Consider the following 19,014-nt stretch of genomic DNA (forward strand, 5'->3'; position numbering starts at 1 on the left):
CTACTCGTTGGTAAAAGAGTAGCCCAAGAGTTGGCAGTGGGTGGTGATGACTAGCTGCCTTCCATTTAGTCTTACACTGCTAAATTAGGAACGGCTAGCGCAGATAGCCCTCGTGTAGCTTTGCGCGAAATTCAAAAACAAACAAAGGTTTCCTTTTACATGTTTTGTAAACCATTATTATGAGATTGTGGTGGATGATTTAATGTGTACAATTTCATTATTCTTTCCTAATATAACATGCATGAGAACAAAAGAAACATGTTTGACTAAGATAATTTCTTGCTCATCTGAAGTATGCTGACATACTTGGTGCTGTACAACTCAACAGATGTTTTATGGGGCCATAATGTTTTATTATGTCAGTTGTGAAGTAATGTAGCATATAATGAAAATGTTTTGATTCAAACTTATTTTTTCTTGACTAGTGACAGAGCAAAATAAAATATTAGGTGGTTATCTGTTTCCTAGAGATATGTTTTATTTTGGTATAAGTCAATGATGGTGTTAATTTATAAATATTATGAGTGTGTATATATATATATATGGATAGACAGAGCTTTAAACAAAATTTTTCCCCATGGACTGTACCAATGGCATGCCAAAAAACTCAATTGCTTCCATCTTTGCTGTCTACGCAAACTTATGAATATCCAATGACAAGACAAGGTCTCTGACACCAGGATCTTAAACAGGTCTGACATGCCCAGCATTCACACTCAGCTGAGGAAGACAGAACTCTTCTGGGCTGGCCTTGTTGTCAGAATGCCAGAGAAGCACCTTCCCAAATGCATCTTCTTGGGTGAACTACGGACCGGAGCATACTCCCATGGTGGTCAGAAGAAGAGCTACAAGGACACACTCAAGGTTGTACTAAAGGACTGCAACATTGATCCCAATACCTGGGAAACTCTTGCCCAAAACTGCCCAGCCCAGAGGAGTGCTGTCACAAAGGGAGTGGCCAGATATGATCAACATCGCATCCTGACAGCCCAGAACAAGCATGCAGTACATAAAGCAATAGGAAGCAACCATCAGAACCCACCAGCCCACCTGCTGTCTTGCCCTCATTGTGCCAGACATTTTAAAGCCTGGATCAGGCTAATCAGTCACTTCCAAACACACTAAATCAATGGATGATGATGAAGATGGTCCTCTTCAGTCATGAAGGATGAACCATATATGCTTGTAAAAGTGCCATTAGCAGATATAACTACAGTAGGGTTTATTCTGTGTAATGACCCTAATCCCAACTAGTTTGGGGTCAGCCAGTAATGTTATTTTGAAGCCAAAAATGTTTACAACCAATTGGCCAGCCTATATGGCAACTATATAGGATGAACATGTTTGGCAATGGGGATTCAAACTCAAGACCCTCATATTGCGAGTCATGGGCCCTAACCATCAGGCCATGCCAGGCCCATAACTAAAATAGGACTACAATAGCAAAATATTTAAATGCTTATGTAGATTCTAATGTATAAAGCACAATAAAACTAGGGCTATGTGAAATATTTCTAATAATACTTAAATAATATCTAAATGCATATTTTAGTTTGAAAAAATCTACAACTTCAATTTACAATTATTAAAGGAAACAAGTTGTATAAACTTTAGGGCTTTAACATATAAAAAGAACATTAGTTCATTATCATGGCATTATTAGAAACCCTGTCTTATCAGTATAGCATATTTCATTTTTAGATTGATGCCAGTGATTATCTGAAATGGTGATTTCAGTAAAAACGTTATCATAAGTGTTTCTTGTGTGGATTAGCACAAAGCTGATCATTGTTAAATGGACATGTGCAAGGTTCATTACACTGGCAGTTTTAGGGGGTAGTCCTTTGGTCCCGGGACAACCCCTAAGTTCCGTATATGCACTAATCAACAAATCAAGAACTGAAAAAATATCCAGACCACCCTTGTCACAGTACAATTACCTATAGTCACGTGCTTGATCACGTGACTGTTACACAAACTAGGATGCCATTGTGAAAAAACAAAAAATCTACATAATATTGGGAAATTAACTGTCTATTTTAGCAGGTAAAGTATGTCCTGTGGGAAGATAATTGCTTTTTATCGGGAGTTGGGTAAAATGTAGAACATTGCTCATGTTCAGGGAAATTACCCTGTTATGCATAATAAATAGATTTTATTTAATTCCCAAAGTATTTTTCAAGTGGTAAAACAGTAATGTTTTGATTTTAATTCAGATTAAAGTGTAAACCTTTATGCATGTATTACGTTATTTCCATTAAATAGTATATTTTGTTCATAAATACAGTTTGTGTGTCTACATAACAATTTAAATTGGCCCTGATCAAATTTCTGATTATTGCAAAAGTAACTTATTGCTTCAAAAAAAAATCTCATTGGTTGTTGGGACCACCCCCAAATACTTTTGGATCCTCCCCTGCACTATACTGGTAAATATCATAATGGGAGGCACTGGGCTTACAGAAGTAAGAAGTGACAGGGTTTTTGGTTTTATTTCAAGTCTAATATATTTAATTTTCTGATAACGTAAATAGTGAAAACAGTAAGTGAAACAACCTCAGAGTAATAGGCACCTAGAAAAAAGGAATTCCTGCAGCATTATAAAACTGCTTCTTAGTCAGTTTTGTTTATTTCAAACAAAAGTTATACTGGAGAAAATGTGTTTCAACTCAGACTTACAGTTGTCAGTCTTGTAAACTCAAAATATACTTTGGGATATATGGTATTTCTTATATTTTTATTTTAATGTTATTTGCTAATTCACCTCATCAATTTATGTGGTTGTCTAATTGTACCTTTTTAGTATGTGTGTGTGTAGTAATAACAATAATATCACAATACAATAATCATGGACATTACACAAATTATTGGTTAGAATACCTGAAAGTAAATACAAGCTTTTTTTAGGTAATATTATGTATTGGTGATATTGCTGCTTTTATCAGATTTAAAGTTTAATTAGAGATTTCAAAGACTTTCCATATAGTAGTTTTTTTGTTACCAACAGACAAAAAAGTATGCTGATGTTATCATTCCAAGAGGAGCAGACAATGAAGGTAAGAATAAAAACTTGTTTCTTACACATTTTCTGTCTACATAAAGTATTTAATAGTATTTTGTTTAATATTATTCATTTGGGGTGTCCAATGAAGTGTTTTAAGGTGCTCCCTGCAGTTTCATCCATTCCTTTGGAGTCTCTTACCATTATACAATAAATGTCATTTTTCTGTCTATGTAAAGTATGTAATGTATATGTGCTTTAAAGCTGTTTATTATGTTCTGGTGCAAAATGTAACGTACTTGCTTATCATCATACCTTGTTTGTAACACTGTTGAAGTACAAAGCACTAAATTAAGACACACAGTAGTGTGTTATGCAGCTAAAAGAACCTGCAGGACACACTGTGTGTTATTAACAGGAGTGATAGTTTAGAAATTTTCCACTTGCTGTATCTCAGAATGAGGTAATCCAAACTATCACATATTTTCAGTGTATGTACTCTACTGGACCTTTGATTCACATACCAAATTTCAAGGCAATTCATTTAGAAATACCTGTGGTATAAAATCTCCAATTTTGATTGATTTTGTTCCTTTTTTTGTTTCTTTTTCTTTGCACTAAAAGTACGAAAACTTTATTTGATAGAAAAACATAGTTTCATGGATTTATCTTAAATTTGGTACACTGATAGATCTTTGCAACCTACAGTTAGGTGTCAAATTTGGTCTCAATATAAGCAACTTGTGCAAAGTTATTCTGCAAATATTGCTCAATTTTGACCAAAATGTTTGTGTGTGTGCCCATGCAAAAAAGTCGTGAGCTATCAGTCTGAAATTCTTACTACAGCTTCAGTTAAAAGTAAAGGTGGACAGTTTTTTGTCGCTTGGATTAAAGACGGCTGATTTAGAGCAGCAAAACTATAGGGTGAAAGTACGTGCAGATACATAAATATTGGTTAGACCAAGCAAACTAGATTAGCAGTTTCTAGATCAGGTTTTCCAGAGAATCATAGGGATGGATGGTTATTATTCGTTACCAACTTTTTAAGCACAGATTTGATAAATTTTATGAAATTCTCCTAATTAAAGAACGTTTAGCATCACTTGATAATAGCTTAAGCAGTTAGCGTAAATACTGATGCTTGATACGGCTGTACCGAGTGCATGCATGTGATGACAAGAAACTCTTAATCTAGTTTCCATGGCATTACTATAAAAGAAGTTATTAAAACTTTTTGAGAGTAAAAACTATATTTTTATCACCATATATTTTAAAGAATCTGGTTGGTTCTGTAAGGCATGGGTCGTTCTGAATAATAGGCCACATATTTTGTTTTACCCACCATCATACACCAATTTGAATAAAAAATGTTGCCTAGGTAACAAATGAATGAATGAATACTTACTGTAAAATTCTTATCAATGCTATAAGTGTAGCTACCAGTTTGACCACCAATTTTGATTTCCCTCCTTTAAATTCCACACTTAATCCTTGTTTGGCCACACTTTTTATTCACACCTAAAGTGTTTTTGATTAGATTAATGCTTACATGCACTTAGTTTCTAAACTTTTGTCATTTAGTGTACTAAATGAAAGCTAGCTTCATTCTTCAAGTTGCCACAGTTCAAATCCAATATCATTTAAGTTTAAGTAATAGCTATTGTAGGATGTTGTGTTGGTATTTACATGTAGTTCCTCGTACTGTCCCATTACTTAAAAAGTAAATTTTGAGAAGACACCACACCTTTTCACCCAGTTATGCTACTATCTTCCCTGCATACCTGCCTTAGAAATTTACATGCCACTAGCCTTTAGGCAACTCTCACCTAACCTCATGTGATCTAACATGAATTGCACTGCTGCATGATGATGTAATGATGCAGGAAAGCCATCCACCAGTAGGAGGATGATACACCTCCATGTGCACTGTATTCTGTGTTCAATTACATGAGATTTGCATTGTTCATATAACTTAGGTTTTCATTTTCTTTAGGTTTTGTTTCAAAAGCTTTAATTTTTATTGTGAATTCTCAAAGGACGAAGATATATATATATATTTGGTCCTGAGTGTATAACATTGTACACACTTAGGCCTTATTTTGTTTGTGGCTTTTAGAAGCTCGTTGACTGTCAGGATCATTGTAACCATTTTTTATTGTGTTTTGAATCACCACTTATTTAATGGGCTTCCTACTTCCATTCTATCAGCTGAATGTTTTCTCAACAGTTGGGAATGATCTATTGGACTACATCTTTCACCAGATGTGCTTTAGGTAGTACTTTACCTTTTGTGAGATGGCTTTAAACTTACAATCTCTTTCAGGATTTCCTTCTCAGATTTTTTTCTTTCCTTATGCTTTGTTTATGTTCTTTAACATTATTTTGTTTGTCACTTTATCATCTGCTATTCTTGGTGTTTATCTTGTCATCTCTCCCTGCTTGTTATTAGGCTTATGCTGTTTTATTTCTCTAATAACTGTTTTATCATGCTCAAATGCCTTGAGAACACTGGAATGGCAGCTAAGCCCTGGTTTCTGCTTCTGCAGTACATTCAGGAGTGCCCACCTCTTCCATTTCTTCTTTAGCCATCTCTGTTTAGACAGCCATGCTCTGACATTGTACACCCAGATATCCTGAGGTTCAAGCTTCAGACATGGAGGTTATGTGGTCCTTTGTATGGCCTCAGGGTTTAATTTCTAAAGTTACCATGTATCTGTCTCATTCTTTGCTTAGTCCTATGATGGACATTTATCAGTGGAAATGGCATACATATCGTCAATGGTGTATTGAGAGGAGGTTGAACCCACTTCGATCAGGAGTGCCAACCATAACTCGTTTTTTTACCTGGCTCTTTGACAAGGGTTTTGCATCTTTCACAATCACACTGTATAAGATGGCCTTATCGACTACCTTTTGATACTTGAGAAGAAAATTATTTGACTCCCCAGTACTTTCCAGCTTCCTCACATCGTGTCAGGTCCTTCATCCCAAATGATTGTTTCACTAACCTAACATTACATAGGCAACATACCCTTTCTCAACATCAATTTGAGACCTTAGCCTCATGTCCCATATATCACCTTTCTCTGAAGGTTTAATTTTTGTTGCTGCTGACCTACAGACATTGCCGGTCAGAGTTGTCACTTATTATGCACAGGACACTTTATCATTCAACCTATGTCCTCAGACCAGTTCTTCTTCCCTAAGACAATGGCAGCCAGGGAAGGGGATAAATCCTTTTTCCCAATTCATCTGATCACTATTTATCACTTCTGTGACTGATCGGACCACATTCATTTGTTATATCCAGTGAGGGCCTTGAAGTATTCTGTTGCCCACACTAATGCCTTTAAAGGTACTAGACAATGATTTTTTATTCTTTGGGATCCTTCAGTTTCCTGGGAGTTATCCCCAGTTACACTGATGAAGTGGATACAAATGTTGATCCATATTTTTTATTCTGGGCTCTCTTTGTAGGTGAGGAGACTTCTGCAATTCACATCTCATCAGATTCATCACATTGCTGTGTCCTTAGTGGCCTGGTTGAATTGCCTGCTGGAGGACTTTGGTCAGGCTGGTATGTGAACCTCTTCCAATGCTTTTATCTGACATTATTTGCATGATCTGGCAGTATCTTCATCTAAGGAGTTTTGACTACCCCCCCTGTAGCTATCTTAACCACATCCGCTAGATTATAAAAAAGAGTGAGTATTTTCATTGCTACTCTCGTCTCTTCTTTGCTTTCCAGGGTCCCTTACCTCTTTTTCATAGAATCTCACTCTCTGGTGAGTGTTGCCCAAGCAGGTGTGCTATTATCAAACCAATTCCACACATACAACCACTAATTCAATATACTTTATCTAGGTTGCAATAGGATCTGTAGAAATGAGTTGTTCCATAAGACCACCTAGAGGCTGACCAGGTATTATTATTACTGTACTGTGCTAGACCGCTATTCATGGACTATCATGAGTAAAGCATAAGGGGATCCTGTCCATCTCTGCTGATCTTTAGATTGAATAACTTGGGGTCGGTTTGATTTTAAATATTTAGGGAACTAGGTTCACTTATTGCACTGTTTCCAGAGCACTATTTCTCTGGACTCCCCATATTCTACTAGTGGAGCTAGGGAGTCCTTACCACACCAAGTTTCCAGTCGCTAGTGTGGTGGACAGAGGTTATTTTTTCAGAGTGTTCGAGTGAATATCCTCTACTCTTGGAGAAGAGGGCGAAGTTGGGGGGGGGGGGCCTCCTTCCCAGGATCCTGGATGTTTTTTCTCAGATGTTGGTAGGAGAGGCACCAGCCTACACGGGAACCTACTCTTAATACTGGTTCAGATTTGATGCTTGGCTATCCAGTTGGTTTGAGCATGGCCCTTCTTTTTGAACAATATTGGTTCAGTACATTGTTTATGTAAGAGGGTCCATTGTCTCCTTGTAATCCCGAATGCAGAGTGATCCCAGCCCGGGTCCTTGGTTGAGCACAGTTTGTTCCACATCCTCTGCATAATTCTGGAGATAAGTAGAATTTACCTTGCCCATTTGGTTGGGAGAGAAAGTTTGTCCACTTCAGTGTTGCTTACCTTCTTGTTATGGTTCCGGTGGCTTGGAACCCATCACTCTATAGCTACAGGTTGGGATCCACTCACAAGTATATGTATATATTGGAGTCTAAATGCCCTAGTCATCAGCATGGGATATAGGGACCATGGCCCTATAATTCCAACCCTGAGCAGTGGAACCTCAGCTATCTGGTTGGGGCCCGGCCAATAGTGATGATAGATCATGTAAAATTCCAAAAAACTTGTGATTGATGTCTGTTGTGACAAAGACATCTTGAACATCGAAGGTCAACTTCAAAATATGGCAGTCAGTTGTAAAAGTCTAGTATTGGTCAAGTGATAGGTTTGGTAAAAGAAGCTTTCACAATGCTTTACTTATCTTATAAAATAGCTAAGTATGGAAATAAAAAATTACATTTTCCTATATTTCACTTTATTTTAATTTTTATAATAAGAAAACAGTTTCTTCATGAAGAATGAATGGTTCCATAATGCGATTCAAGAAATAAATGTACCCACATTGCAAAGCCAACTGTTGGTTGTCTGATAATGGATCATCCAATGTTGGATGATATTTGGCTAATTGCTTCTTGTGGTTAGGGGGGTGACTATTGAGGCAGATTTTGACTACTGTTATGCTATTGCAATAGTATTGAATAGCTAGTACTGAACAACAAATTCAACTGTATAACTGAGTGTGTATATAACATATACATGTATTTGTTGAGAATGAATTTAAAAGATGTCAGTTACACTGATTTATTATTATTGTTTTTATGTGATTTCCTTGTATGTTTTAATACATGGTAATTGATATGTCACTGTATTTGACAAAATACTGGTATGTTAGTTACAGATTTGTATTTTGTAGGCCAGTTTTACTCTATAATTATAAATTTGTCTACTGAACATGCATTATTCTTCTATTCCTCTACATTTAGGTAAAATTAAATAAACTTTTACAACATGTTTTGTATGCTTTTACGAGCGGGTGTTATGTTTGATGGATACGGGTGTTATGTTTGATGGATACGTTGTGATGGCTCACATTGTGTTTTGCTTTATTGTTTGAGGGAGAGATTACTACTCCATATAGCAAAATAAAAACAAAATAGAAAACACATTTAATAAAATAATAGTTTTAAACTATCAGTTACTATAAGTAATTTGTAACTCCACAGTCAATACAGAAAGGAAAGAACTATGTTAGTTAATTTATTTCATGTTTTTCAACCATTCTTTTGGTTATTCTTATATGATGTCTCTAATGGCCCTGGAATTAAATACATTGTTTGTGTAGAGAAATCTACAGATGAAATATACAATGTTGCTGAAAAAAAACCCAATAAAACTTGATGTTCGTTTAAGGAGGTTTTGGAGATTATGTAAATTAAAATATGAAAATATTGAAATTAAAATAAGTATAAGTTATCCCAATCATGAAATTAATGTTTCCCCAAATACTTTTTAAAAAAAAATTGATTTTTTGTATGCAATATATTTTTCATGTTTACTAAAAGACTGCCAACTTTTGTGAAGATACAGATAGTAGATTCATAATTATAGTAATTGTTAATTTTCCAATGTGGGCTTGTTCCATTACACAAGCAATGGCTTAAATAAAACAAACAGAATGGGGAAAATAAATTGTGCTGTGCAAACTATCAAAAACATAAGATAGTTGAGGATACTATTGACAGTTGTTATCAAATATAAAATTAACCACTGATTCATTGCTGTTTCGATGTTCCTAATTGCAATCTATCGATAGTTCAATGTATAAATACACTCCTAGTTGTGGTTTGTTTTCTATTTAAGCAGGATGCAAGCACCTGTGTAGAAAAATAGCTATTTTCACAGCATGCAACCAGTAGGCACACCAATTCATATTGTAGTATATCAGTGATAGTACATCCATAACCGATACATGTAAAATATAAAAATGAATGTATGTCTCAAAATATTATACATATTTTATTACAGATAAAATAGCTATCTGGAGCACTGTTTATGTATTTATAACTATAAAAGTTATGCACAGTAAATAATAGAAACTTTGACATGTTTATTCCTCACAGTAATATTGACTTTGCATAATTTTTTTAAAACCACGTAAAGTTAAAGTGAATAAAATGATAGATATTTTAAATGTATTTGTAAAACTCCTGCTATTAAACCAGTATTCTCAGAATTAAGAGCTGTGTCGTATATATATATGTTTTGAAATGGCTGAACAATATGCACATTCATCTCATCTCGTTGCAGTTCTGTAGAAGTAATCATTTTTACCCAGTAGCTGCTGAAGTAGTGTTATTGCAAATATTTAAAGTTGTATTTTTTTTCGAAAATAACATCGGTGAAATATTATTTCAATGATTTCCAGTAGGGCTGTGAATTACTTTAGATATATAAATCTGATTCGATTTCCCATGGAAATTGATTTCAAAATTACAGAATCGGTAATAGTTTGTTTTCAGAGATATGTATAAATAATATGCATGGGTTTATCTGTCTGTAACTTTTCTTTCAAATTTCTCAATCAAGTGATACAAATCTCATGGTGTTAGAAAAGCCTTTATCTGAGGAGTTTGGATTGCATATTGGCTTTTCCATTCACATTTGTGAGTATGTTTGTCTGACTGCAGAAAATTTTTTCAAATAGATCAATATTTACTGATCTAACACATAATGTCTGCAAGAAAGTGTATCTTAAATGGCATGGGTGAAAATGATAAAATAAGGAAAATTCAAGTGAAGGGCATAAAAACTACTGCAAATGTTTTGCCGGTTATGGCTAGTTGAAAGAATAATTTTATTTCTATACAAAAGATTATCCTTGAACACACAAACAAACCTTTAAATGATTAAATATCCAATTATATTAAGTAATTACAACAATTCTTACGTGTCACGTGACTTATGACAGGTATAAGTCATACACACTGGATAGCATTTTTAACAGTCATTCACATAATACGACACAAATTGACCTTACAAATTAAGAATAAATCCATGCAAACATGGGGTTCCTAGAAGAGGATACAATATATCCACTACATTGTCTCTGCTTCTTAATTTTTAATATATTTATACATCTTCATGTTTTCTAATGTTGCATTCAAAATGGCCTATGATTATCTGATTCAGTTTTGTGACAACTATTAATCAATACCAAACTTTTGAAGTTATCGCAGCCCTAATTTCTACTAAAGAAATATTGGTAAATTAGTTGTTATGGTCAATATTATCATCTGAATTTGGTCTTAAAATAATGTTTATTCAATATTTGTGTGTCATTTGCATAACAGTTTTCATCATTAATTTTTTCCTCAATTTTGTCCCGCTGATTTCTCCAGTTGCATGTTCACATATTTCATTAAAATGTCAGATTGTGGTGTTTGACACTCATTGAACTAACTGCATGATGACTTAGTCAGTAATTAAAAGTTTGATTTAAATATGCATGTTGGAGTTATAGAACAGTTAGAATGTTGTGACTTAAACTCAAGTTTCATCCTCTAACCTTTGTTCCAGTTGCCATTGATCTGATAGTTCGACATATAGAAGAGCTCCTGAAAATATCCCGTAACAGAACCCATCGTTGTCGCTCCTGCAGCATGGATCCTACTATTTGTCAGCATCCTTCTTCAAATGAGCTCCCAGGCTGAATCTTACTCTTCTGCTTCTCACCAAAAACCTTCCCCTTGTGAATTTGTAATTTAAATGAACATGTGGGTGTCTTTGTCAATTCCCTTTTATGTGTATATTTACTTTAGAGCATGTTTTCTTCCAGTTGTAGTTTATTTGTTTGGTAATAGAAGATATTTTATTAAGCTTGCCCTTCTGTTATATATTTTACTATATATATATAATCATTAATGTATGTATTCAAGTAGTAGAACACGTACATTAGTACTTGGTAAAATTGAACAATGATAAGAGTTTAATCCCAAGTTTGTATTAAAAAGAGAAATACAAAAATTAAAGAAATGTCTAAAATTTGTTTTTAAGTGTTAAGTTATTGCCTTGACATTGAAACTTAATTGTAATGTTTATTTATTATTATTATATATTTTGATAAAGGAAACTTGGATGACATCTCTGAATTAACTTTGAGCTAGGTAAACTGAAGGTTAGAAAAAGTATGTAATTAAAAGAGTGAATACAGCTACTGTGTATATGGGGTATGTTGAACTTATTTCCATTATATTAATACATACGTAAAATGCTAATCAAACAAAAGAGAGTAACAGGTCATGGTTTGTTTTGTACTAATAATCCCATAGATGTATAAAACCTAATGTGGTATGTTAAATTTCTTATCGTGAAAACTAGAAGGGATATTCATGTTTTTTGTTTGTGTTTATTTAATATGCATAACTTGGTGCTTATGCTGATTCATTCATTTTGGATGTATTTTGATTTCATGGCTCATAAAAAAGTTACCAGATTTTCATATTCTGTTTACTCAGTTACAAATGGTGAATTTCAGTTTATGTAGTTTAGGATTTTTTTTTCTCATATAATACTTTTAATACAGTTTTAGCTAATGAAGCAATAGCACAGAATTTCTAACAGTGTTTTTTTGTGTTATTAAATACAAAAGCATGACTTTACAAGAGAAGTAGAATTTTGTATTTAATCTGTAAAATCACATTTGTCGATTATTTTATACTGTAAAACTGCAGGTATGATGACAATATACACACCCTGATAGTTACCTTTTTTTTAGTTAAAAGCTATTTTCATTGGATTTTAAACTACTATTCATTAGTTTTATGAACTTAAAGAAAAAAAAATATTTAATGATATGGAATAAATGAAGAATAAAGATAATGTGGGCAGGTTTCTTTTGACTTGCTTTAACCATTTGTGTGCAACCTGAAATAAGTTGTTAAATTTGTGATGGAAGGATAAGTCAGAATTTATGACTAAATAGGTGTTCAGGATTTTATTGTACCATTTTGCAAAAGAATTGTCTTCTTTGGTTGATGGTACATTTTTTCCTCTGTTTTAACAATATTTTTATACATATATATATATTAATTGACATAGAAAATTGTAGTTTTCTTTTTTTATTACATTTTGTATTTGTATTTTAATAATTTATTGCTTTTGTATAATTATTGCCTTTAAATATTCTTAAAGATTCTTTTCATTTCTAATTTACTCATAATCAAGCTGTATATTAAAATTTGGTATGTTACAGAATCAAGTAAAAATATATGTTAAGTGAATTACAAAGCTTGTGCTTTATATTAAAATTTAGTAAGGGACTGTGTACTATTTACATGAGCATCCAGTATGTGTACCCATAAAATTAATTAAGTTTTTTGGTAAAAAGATATTATTGGACATACGTAATTATAAATATGGTACTGGAAAAGAGGTGTTTAAGTCCGCATAATTTACCGGAGGTATATTTCCCAAGTTATTTTTTGATAGTAAATGACATTCTTTTAAAAGTGCAGCATACATTTTATACAGTCATGAAAAAGGGTGAAAATTATGAATAACCCATAAGTCAAAAAATTAAAATACATTACGTCTGCAGTTAGCTGGTATGCACTTGCAGCAAATGATTTTAGAAGTAATACTGAGCACTGGCATAAATGTTTTTGTACCAAATTATTAGCACAAAATATTGTAGTACTATGTTGTTACATCGTAGAAAATACTTAAAAGTCATCGGTGGAGGATAGTGTGAATGTGTGTATTTGATCTGTTGGTTTAGTATTTTTCAGAAGTTCACCTTTTAATTACTCCACATATTCATCATAATTATTATCGGAGCACACTGTCTGATTTGCTGGTTACTGTAGTTCTGTGTTAATTCCTCATTTTTGTTTCATAATATTTGTGAAACTTCAGATTCTAGGTAGCAAACTGGTGTGGATTACATTTCTTTTTTTTTATATTAGAATTCTTTATTGCAAGATAACCTGGGTTCACACATCAACAGTAATAACAGTCTTGTGTATGTATCTATATTTGATAACCTGGGTTCACACATCGACAGTAATAACAGTCTTGTGTGTGTATTTATATTTGATAACCTGGGTTCACACATCAACAGTATACATCTATATTTGATACTTTGTATTCTGAGCAAGCATTGAGATAATAATGTCAGTGCCCATAATGTATCTTTGAAGTAAGTGATAACCATACTTGATGGAGATAATGGTACTTAGGTTCTTGACATACCAAAATTGAATTCATTATTATTTTCTACCTTTAGTACTCATTAAATGGCTTATTGTGTTTTGGAGACATAATTGCACTATTTCAGATTGACTTAGGTTATGATACTCTGTATACATATATATATATTTGGTTATATGTAAACATTATCACCACTTTCTTAGTGTCAAGTGTTTTGAAAGCACCATTTAATCTTCGTAATACAGTACTAGTTTGTTCTATCATTCTCATGTAATCTTGCAAGCCATATTTTTATAAATGTTAGGTTAGTGACATCAGTAATTGTAAAACTTGTTGGATGTCTTTTTTTATATCTCTACTACTTCTCTTTTTATTTTATTTGTAAGTATTCATTTTATGCACGTAACACACAGTACCCATCCTTGATATGTTGTGCCAAAACATATTTTGTGCTATATTCTGATATGCAGTTCTAAACTCTGATATATTGTATTTTATTGTTTGGTGCTATTCTCATACTTTAACTCATTATTTCTTCTTGGATGACACTAGCCTGACTGTAGTGGTATATTGAAATTTCGTGGGAAAACTTTAAGGATTTAATCGAGTTGGTTTTGAGGTCCTGAATACCACCATATTTGTATATGATATGATTAGAATTTTGAATAAAATTCAACCCTTTAATTTAATATGTAGAGGCATAAATACATGTAAGAGAGAGAAATTAGTTTTTTTTATATATATTTTAGTTTATATCATATGTGCTTGTACTACTTGATGGTTGATCTGCTAATGCTGTATATTCCTATCTTTCTCTTTGAAAGTGTTTATTATTATTATAGGTAAACTCGTATATTACTAATGGTCTTAACATTTCATAAGTTATGTTTTTCTCATGAGTTGAGTCTTCATTTGCATATTCAATTCTTCATCTTCTTGGATATTTTGAACCCTGAAATATTTTCTATTTTCTTCTTACTTGACTTTCGTACTTTCCATTAGTCTGCATGATAAATTGTAAAACAAAGATAAAATTATTTGCTTCCTAAACTATGGATTAAGATAACCTTTTTTTGTTGAAGTATTTTCAGCAGCTTCTCTTGGACTTTCTTGAACCTAGAAGAGATTAAAGGTTATGAAGAAATATAAAAGCTTATTTTGAAGTTCTGCCATATTTTCAGAAAATGTTTTGTCAGAATTGTTATTTCTGCTGTTATAACTGAAACATGAAAGGTTAATGTCTTATGACTCAATTAGATGGTGGAGTGCAGAAGCAAGAGCAAAATAATGACATTGTGGATGTCGTTATGAACTTTAGTAACAGTCTTACCCGTGCAAGTTCTGAAATAAACCCTAATTATTTTGTTATTATGCATAATCAAAGAGCACAATTTTTTTTTAACCAGTTGTCTGTAAAGAAAAACTGCATCTTTAGAACCATGTGTGATATGTATCGAGCATTCTTGGTCAGTTACTATTTTAGGTGTTATATATATATATGCTTAGTATTATAGATTGGTAAGAATTCTCAATTTAATGTAATCTGAAACTTTAACATAAAAATTAGTTTCTGTTTTTCTGAAAGGTTACATGATGGGGGGGGGGCATTTTTTGACAACATATCAACTATTGTAAAGTAATAAGCAGATTACAGGGACTTGCACAGTGTCGTATTATGTCAAGCTCTTCCTTCTACTGCCTATAATGGTTCATTCTGATAAATTTTATATTTAGGCCTTCATAATTTAATTTAAAACTGTGTGTTAATTTTAACTTGAAAGAAAAAAGGAAAATTTCCAATTCAGCTATACAGTTTTTTGTTATAGTAAATAATTTATATTGTCATTAACAGTAGTCGACAGTCTTTTCTCCCCTCCACCCCCAGTAGCTTGACTGTGCATCTGTGGACTTCTAATGCTAAAAATTGGGTTTCACTATTTGGGTGGGCACAGCACAGATAGCCCATTGTGTATTTCCAAATCAGTCGTGTAGTTTGATTTTACAAAATGTCATTTTATGTTGGATTTTTCTTTTTTTTTTACCGATATTTGATATTGTTATGTAAGTAACTTTTGTGAAAACTCTTCCTATTGAAAGTATAAATCTGTGAAGTAACAATTAAGGATTAGAGAATTAGATCATGTAACTTAAACTGGAAAAATTAAGTAGATTTCTGTTGTATAGTATCTGTTCAGTAACAATTAAGGATTAGAGAATTAGATCATGTAACTTAAACTGGAAAAATGAAGTAGATTTCTGTTGTATAGTATCTGTTCAGTAACAATTAAGGATTAGAGAATTAGATCATGTAACTTAAACTGGAAAAATTAAGTAGATTTCTGTTACATAGTATCTGTTCAGTAATAATTAATGATTAGAGAATTAGATCATGTAACTTAAACTGGAAAAATTAAGTAGATTTCTGTTAGTTAGTATCTGTTCAGTAATAATTAAGGATTAGAGTATTAGATCATGTAACTTAAACTGGAAAAATTAAGTAGATTTCTGTTACATAGTATCTGTTCAGTAATAATTAAGGATTAGAGAATTAGATCATGTAACTTAAACTGGAAAAATTAAGTAGATTTCTGTTACATAGTATCTGTTCAGTAACAATTAAGGATTAGAGAATTAGATCATGTAACTTAAACTGGAAAAATTAAGTGGATTTCTGTTACATAGTATCTGTTCAGTCAGAGATGGGTTGTTATTCTAGTCTTTTTTTTTATATTGCAATATATTCTAGAAGTACCAAAAATATGTACTATATGTTTTGTGCATTATCCATAAATGTGTTTCCCTTAAATGTGAAGCCTTTTTTTATACCATCAAACAAGTAGACTATATTAATTAGAATTTTTCAAATATATATATATACATTTTGCTTAATATATAGGTTTGGTTTGTCAGCCTTAGTTGATGTTCTAACTAGTAGAACAAATATATATGATATAGAGGCAATGTTGATAATTTGTGCACATGAATAATTTCATGTGGAACTAATACTTGATAAACAATATAAAAACACGCTTGTTTTTTCCTGCAGGAATTTTCAATGTGTAAATAGAATAGACATTGACAGTACAGATTGTGTAAACTGGTAAAAATTTGTCTTTTTAGGTCAGAGGTTATGATGAAATATTACAATGAGTTAAAATGCAGAAAACTTCAATCACAAATGAGAAAATTGATGAATAGTTGTAAATTTATGGCTGAAAAGTTGTAAGGCCCATGGAAAGTGATGCTTTAGAAATATGTTTCATCACATCATCTGACCTGAGATTTCGAGTAACTTCCTGTAATAGAATATGGTTCACAAAATTACTCAAAATAGAATATACCATTGAAGTGTTGAATTTGTGTTATTAAATAATTGTATTATTATTATTATTATTAATTAAAGTGTGTATGCAAAAATTATACATATTTATCTCAAGTGTAATTGCACTTATTTTAGTCTTGTTAGCACCCCAAGTGTAAAATACACTGACAGTCACTTCATTAAGATTCTCCTTTTATTTGTATATCTATAATAGACTGGTTATATGATGTATCAGGAGATTGTTTGACCACTGTATATGCAGAAATGTAATTGTATCATGGTTAATATATATATGTGGCAGTGGGTAAGAACAGGGACGTTTCTGTCTGTAAAAGGGGCATAATAATGTATCATGATTGATATTACCAAAGACTTTCTTTTATAAGCTATTTAAAGATATCTGTCATCATATTCTACCAAAAATTATAATTAAAGAGAAATATGGCTTCCCTGAACAAATTGTGACTGACTTTAGTAAAAGATCATTAGAGAGGTTTAAAAACTCGGTGGACATCTGATTCTGCCTCAGTTGCCTGACCCCTTCAATAAAAGTTGGGGGTTTGACTTATCTCCAATAATATTGTGCCAAACATAAAAACTGGCATACGAACCACTCCACAACAGCTTATCTCTGCTATAGGCAGGGAATCACAGTTTTAGTGATGGTGCTTGGAGCTCACGCTGCAAATGACTCGAAGTTGTCTGATGAATCGTGTTTCTCCTTTTTTTATAATTAAAGTTAAAAGATTGAGAAATCCATATGAGACAGTTGACCCAGTTTGTGCACATTATTAGAGGTGCTGTAATGGTATGAGGAATTGGGCAACTTTCTGTCACAGTAACATTCCTCATACCATTACAGCACCTCTAATAACTTGCACAAACGTTACTGTGACAGAAAGTTGGTTTTAAGTTCCTTAGACTAACAAATAACATCATGGGTATTTATGAATATTGTTGATCATGTCTGCTTTATGTTGCAGAATTTCCACCGTGATACATGAGGGCACTTTTAAGACAAGAATGTAACAAATAGCAACAGACCATGCTTGTATTATGTGAAATTGGTTCTTCGAGTATGAAAATGGCTTATTTTTCTTGGCTACCACTTTCGGCTGTTCTCAATCTGAGTGAACATCTTTGTGATGAACTTGAATGCTGCATATGCTACCATAATTCTATTGTTGGCATGTGTATGTACCAATTACAGACCATATTCCTTGATAAGTTAGCTATGATCAAACAAGACATTTGACAGCATTTTTGTAGAGTCTGTACAATGCCAACTTCATGCTATTTTCACACAAAAAATTGTCCAACCCTATATTACAAGGTGGGGATACTTATAAAGTACCCAGTCAGTGTATAGAGAGTACTACATTAGAAATTAGGTAAAATTATTAGGTTTTGTTAACTACTTAAAAGCTCTAGTAAGCACAATGTTAAACAGGACAAAATCATCATGTTTCATTAACTAGTCTTAGCTCCATTGAGCATTATGCTAGAAAATATAATTTTATGTTTATTACTTTATGCTCCAATGAGCAGAGTAAATGCCAAAATTAGGTCTTTTAGGTGACATCCAGGTGTGGCTCAGTGTCTAGTGTGCTGGATTTCAGTTCAGAAGGTCCAAAATTCAAGCCTTGATATCCCACTAAACATACTGGACTTTAAGCTATGGGAATGTTACAACAGATAGGCAGTCATGTTGTTTGATTGAGATTAGCCACATAGGTGGTGGGAGTAGTTGACTGTTGCTCTGCTTCTAGTGAATGGTTCTGTTGCGTCAGCGAGGTCACATGACTAGTATCACGCCACCTCCTTCTAGAAATATCCTATTCCTTCGTGAATTGTCAGGAGACTACTAGATTGGGGGTAGACTGGTATATATAAAAGACTGTCACAATGTGACGGAACAATGTGTGAGTAATTGAACTGCAGTCAGAGAGTGTGTAATTGAACTG

At 32.9% G+C, this 19,014-nt stretch overlaps 1 protein-coding gene across 1 annotated transcript in view; it reads left to right on the plus strand.

Annotated features, from left to right (window-relative positions):
• The window catches only part of LOC106467347 (uridine-cytidine kinase 2-like), a 43,118-nt gene that overhangs the window by 14,614 nt on the left and 9,490 nt on the right, over positions 1–19,014 (plus strand). The window contains exons 6-7 of the mRNA XM_022395510.1: positions 681–1,005; positions 3,008–3,056. Of these exons, the coding sequence (XP_022251218.1) occupies positions 681–1,005; positions 3,008–3,056 (374 nt within the window). The remainder of the gene's footprint in view (positions 1–680; positions 1,006–3,007; positions 3,057–19,014) is intronic.

The sequence above is a fragment of the Limulus polyphemus genome, unplaced genomic scaffold (genome assembly GCF_000517525.1).
Source record: "Limulus polyphemus unplaced genomic scaffold, Limulus_polyphemus-2.1.2 Scaffold2579, whole genome shotgun sequence".
Classification (NCBI taxonomy): Eukaryota; Metazoa; Arthropoda; class Merostomata; order Xiphosura; family Limulidae; genus Limulus; species Limulus polyphemus.